This window comes from Arachis ipaensis, chromosome B05, assembly GCF_000816755.2.
Source record: "Arachis ipaensis cultivar K30076 chromosome B05, Araip1.1, whole genome shotgun sequence".
In the NCBI taxonomy this organism is placed as follows: Eukaryota; Viridiplantae; Streptophyta; class Magnoliopsida; order Fabales; family Fabaceae; genus Arachis; species Arachis ipaensis.
The window spans coordinates 22655644-22660793 of record NC_029789.2 but is presented as its reverse complement, the minus strand read 5'-3'; the positions used below and the strand labels follow the sequence as shown (position 1 = coordinate 22660793).

Here is a 5150-nt window from a genome sequence, read left to right as displayed (position 1 = left end):
TTGAATGTCTTAACTCCTAAGATTTCATCTTGTGACAGCTTACGGTCATTGTCAGAAAAAGAATTCTTCATTTCCTTCCGTATTGACTATAGGGAGAGTTGCCCATTGTTAATTAGAAGCATGCATTGTTTAATTTTGAAAACATTAGCTTTAATTAATAGGAAGTTCTATGGTATGGATAGAGTTAGACATTTAGAGATATGGATTCAACGTGGATGGAACGTAGTTACGACGCGTGTACGGGAGTTCTGTATCGTTAAAGCAGGTGAGTTGATAGAAAGGCTGGCAACAGGGTGGGGAGTAGGTCTCATGTTTCATTCTATAGAATATTAACAATTTAACAAAATTGATTAAATATATAGTGTGATTAAGCTTTATTGGATGATAGGTTGAATAAAATATTAAAAATTTTTTTGATTCGTTGGTTGGATTTTGGAAGCCCATGATAATTAATTGTTGACGAAAAATGTTATAATATGAACAAAATAATCAATCACCGGTCCACTTTTAAAAATTTTTAATGTTAGGAGTCTCTTTTGGACACTTCAAGTAAGAGTCTCTCTTGATAGTCAGAGAAATTTAAAATGATCTTTGAATGAAATCGTAAATATATGTTTTTTTACAAATAATACTTATAATTTGTGACATCTTTTTTTGCAATTTTTATTACGGGCCTGCTACACATACAAGTTTACAAGCTTACAAGTTGGCCCAGCCCAAATAGAACTCACGCGCATAAAGAGAGATAACATGGCGCGTCAAAATCACGTGCTCAACACTACAACCGTTACGTATGGCAGACTCTTCCACTTCTTCCACTTCTTCTACTTCTCAAAGCGCTTCGAAAACAAGAAAATCCTCCCATTTTCGAGCGAAAATCAAAGTTCAAAATATACAAATCGTTGTTCGAAACCTCCATCAAAACACCATCAAACTCTCCGTGAAGAATCTGAAGAGAAAACAAAGCAACAATACTCAACGTAAGTTCATTAAGATTCCTGTATATTTTACTTTTCTTCTACGTCGTTCTTCTAGGGTTTACTATTATTCTTGCTTCTTTGTTACACTGTTCTAAGTTCTACGTCGTTCTTCTAAGTTCTACGTCGTTCTTCTAAGTTCTACGTCGTTCTACGTTCTTGTTCTAAGTTCTCCTGCTATTGTTGTTGATTTTTAGGGGTTTATTCCGTAGATTGGGAGGTGTATACTGCTTAACCTTGAAATGTGGCTTGATATTGAAGCATGGTTAAGTGATATCTGACTGATATCTATATGGATGTATCTGAATAATATCTATGGGTGTATCTCACTGTTATCAATAGGTGTATCTGATTCTTACATATGGGTGTATCTTACTGTTATCAATGGTGTATCTGACTCATATATGCGTGTATCTTACTGATATCTCAATTAATTTGATATTGAAGCATGTTTGAGTGATACCTGACTGATATATATGGATTTATCTGAATCATATCTATGGGTGTATCTCACTGTTATCAATGAGTGTATCTGAATCATATCTATGGGTGGATCTTACTGTTATTAATGGGTGTATCTGACTCATATATATGGGTGTATCTTACTGATATCTTTGGGTGTATTTTTCGTTTCAGAGAAAATGACAGCAAAAAACCAAACTTAGAAGATTCCAGGGTAAGACCCTCAAAAGTCTTACCGATGAAATGATGGAAATCGGCGTTGGCAACGAAGAGGAACGCCTGATGTTCAAGAGGATATTCATCCTCTACATACAGATGGCGTTCCTTTTGCCAACGACGATAAACAAAATATCACATGTGCACCTGGCCCCAATTTTTAAGATGGACGGCATATCGGAGAGAAACGGGAGGGGGGGGCATGTTTTGACCTTCATGATCAAGGGCATCACAGACTACCAGGAGAAGAAGAAGAAGGCAATTGATGGCTGCCTCTTTGCCCTGATGATAATATACTTTCATCTTTCAGAAAACAAAGGCAAGAAGAGGGCTGAAAGACCACCAAAGCCTTGGATTGCCAACTGGACTAAGGAGCAGTTGGTGGAAAGAATGACCGCAGAAAGAGAGGAAATTTTGGTAAGTAAACATAATATGTTGCTTGTATTTTATTTACCTGAATGTTGCTAGCTAAAATATCTAATGTTTCAGGGGATTGTGAAGATGGCGGAGACAAGAGCAAGAGAAAAAATGAAAAAAAAAGAAAAAAAAGAAAAAAAACAAGAAATCAAAAAAACAAAAAAGGAAGGCGAGTCCAACATCGTCTTCGGAGACAGAAACAGCTATTGACAGTGACACTTCTACCTCTGAGTCTGAGACTCAAGAAGACTCAGAGGATTCAGGAAGAAAACACCCCAGCAAAAAGGGGAAAAAGTAAGTACCATACTTGGGTGTAATTTCTTTTTCGAGTTGGGTGTATTTTGTTGATCACGTTGGGTGTGTGTAGTTTATTAAGTTGGGTGTGTTTGTTTGCTGCGTTGGGTGTATATTGTATATTCAGTTGAGTGTATCTTGTGAATTCATTTGGGTGTATTTTTAGTATGTTCTAAATAATGATTATTTGCCTTCCAAAATGGACTCCAGAAAAAGAAAGCAGAGGCAAGAGGAGTCAGATTCTGATTCAGAATCTGAATCTGAACCAAGTGATGAGTAATGTCCTGAAATTATTACTCCTTTCTTTTGGCTTCATTATAAAGATTTCGTGTATTAACTGAAGTGTCTATTATTAACTTATAGGAGCGAAGAATCATCACCTGCAGAGAAGGAGAAGAAAAAGAAAAAAACAAAAACAACACCAAAAAAGTAAGCACTTATTTGCATAATATTCTGTGATAAAATTAATTTTTTATTTCTGATTGGTACTCTTTTTTTTCCACCCAGAACACAACCAAAAAAGAAAAAAGTTGTTGTGGAGGATTCACCTCCTAAAGAAGATCAATACTTTGACGGGTACAGTACCTCGTAAGCTATATTATCGTCTATCATCATAATTATTTTTGTTAACATCTTCTTTTATGAATGTAGTGAGACTTATGAAATATCAAGTGACGAACTAGATGAATGGCTAAGGGAAAATGTTGATAAATCTGCTGCAGAGGGGTATGTCTTGCTGGGCTGTGTATTTCAGATTTTGGTGTGTTTTGTTTGCTAATAATTGTTTCTTGTTTCGCAGGGAGAACCGAGCTGACCTGCGATCGACAGAAGGTCGCTATGTGTCGTCTGAAACGTAAGAAGCTTTATTATTTAATAAAATCTTGTTATCATGATTTGGGTGTATTTTGTGGAACCATTTGGGTGTATTTTGTGGATCAAGTTGGGTGTATGTTGTTTAATAAGTTGGGATATTAAGTTTGTTGTGTTGGGTGTATATTGTCCATTCGGTTGGTTGTATCTTGTGCATTCATTTGGGTGTATTTTATACCTGTATCTTATTTTGTCTGAATAACATGAAATCTGTTTTAGAATACCGACTGTGAACTTGGGAAGTGATGGTCCTTCCTCTCAAGGGCGCACAGAACAGAGTAGTGTAAACCAGCCGTCACAGAGCATGTAATTTCTCTTTCAAATAACCGTTACTTTTGTTCTTCTATTACCCTTCTACTTCTAATTCTGTATATATTTTTTTTAGAAAAAAGCCCTCTATTATTTTATTCAAGAAAAAAAAGGCAGGAAAAAAAAAGCAAAAACTGCAAGTATGTAAGTTCTCAAAAAAACAAAGCCTGTCTTCTTTTTGAATTGTTCGGGTGTATTTCTTGAATTTCTTTGGGTGTATTTTAGGTTGAGTCCGGCTGATTCGAATATGATGGTTGTGAGGGAACAGACACCGTCGGATGCGCTTGCAGTGTGAGTTTTCCAAGAATATTTCAACCTTATAAGCTTATTATTTTCATAGGCATTGTTAACCTTTCATTTTTCTTCTTGTTTAGAGTTCCGATTCAGGTTTTTGTGCCGGCATCCCAAACAACCACTGAGACAGATTTTGAACCAACCCCTATGCTACAGATTGAAGGGACTACAGAAACGTAAGAAATAGTATTGAGTGTATATTTGTTTAGAGTTTGGGTGTATATTTGCTAACAGTTTGGGTGTATATTGTTCCTGATTAGTTTTTTTTACGCCGTGATTAATTTTTTGTAACTGTGCAGCACTCCTGAAACCCCCAAACAACTTCAAGAGACCACACCCACGCTTCCCCCAGCTCCAACTAAAATGTAAGTTCATCAGACTAAAATCAATCTTTACTTATCATCCGTATATTCTTATTCTTATTCTTATTCTTATACATGATGACGCAGTCATCCAGACGCAGAAGACGCTGCTACCCTGTTGATGATGGCACGGACAGCATCCTATGTTCCTAAAATAGATCCAGGGGTGCCATCATTCAGCCTTGGATTGACTGATTCAAGCCAGGAGGGGGCGTCAACGCAGGAGACAGAAAGGGCAAAATCTCCAGAATCTGCAAATTTGATAGAACAATTGGATGATTTGGTCCAAAAAATAGCAAGTAGTGCGGCGAAGGGAAAAAACAAAAGTCCACAAATTCAGAGGGAGACTGGGGGAGAAAGTTCTGCAAAGTTTCAAACTCCTGGGGGATTATATCAGATTACGGATGATATGAAACAAAAGTGCTACATCTGGGAGACGAGACTGAAGGAAGATGCAGATGGCAATACTAACGAGTATGAGGAAATGTGCACTCTGATTGGCCAAGGAGAATACATTTTGATGAGAATGCACCTTGTATCCCTCCAGGCAAAAAGTGATATAGAATCTCAGGTAATATTAGAATAACATTAATGTTTTACACCAAAGTCAATTGCAATGCTTATTAATGTAAAATTAATTTCGGCATATATTTCTAGATTGTATCTGCCATCTGCCTCATCCTCAACCAGAAAAATGAAAAGAGGTTTCATCTGTGTTCTTTACTTTAATAGATAGGTGTATTTCAGTTCAATATAAGGTGTCTGTATGTTTTGCTTTGGGTGTAATTATGTTCTCCTTTGGGTGTAATTTCTTTGTCGAGTTGGGTGTATTTTGTGGAACCATTTGGGTGTATTTTGTTGATCAAGTTGGGTGTATTTCGTTTGTTGTGTTGGGTGTATATTGTCTATTCAGTTGGTTGTATCTTGTGCATTTATTCGGGTGTATTAC

The 5150-nt window shown here is 36.6% G+C and overlaps 1 protein-coding gene and 1 long non-coding RNA gene across 2 annotated transcripts; both read left to right on the top strand.

Annotated features, from left to right (window-relative positions):
* LOC107641777 lies at positions 2561-2959 on the top strand. Its single transcript, XR_001620424.2, has 3 exons — positions 2561-2642; positions 2730-2795; positions 2874-2959. It is a non-coding gene; the product is annotated as an uncharacterized LOC107641777 (long non-coding RNA).
* On the top strand, positions 3927-4930 carry LOC110271949. Its single transcript, XM_021123670.1, has 4 exons — positions 3927-4015; positions 4139-4204; positions 4289-4772; positions 4859-4930. The coding sequence occupies exons 1-4, from the start codon at positions 3987-3989 to the stop codon at positions 4928-4930; spliced, it is 651 nt and encodes a 216-aa protein (XP_020979329.1). The 5' UTR covers positions 3927-3986.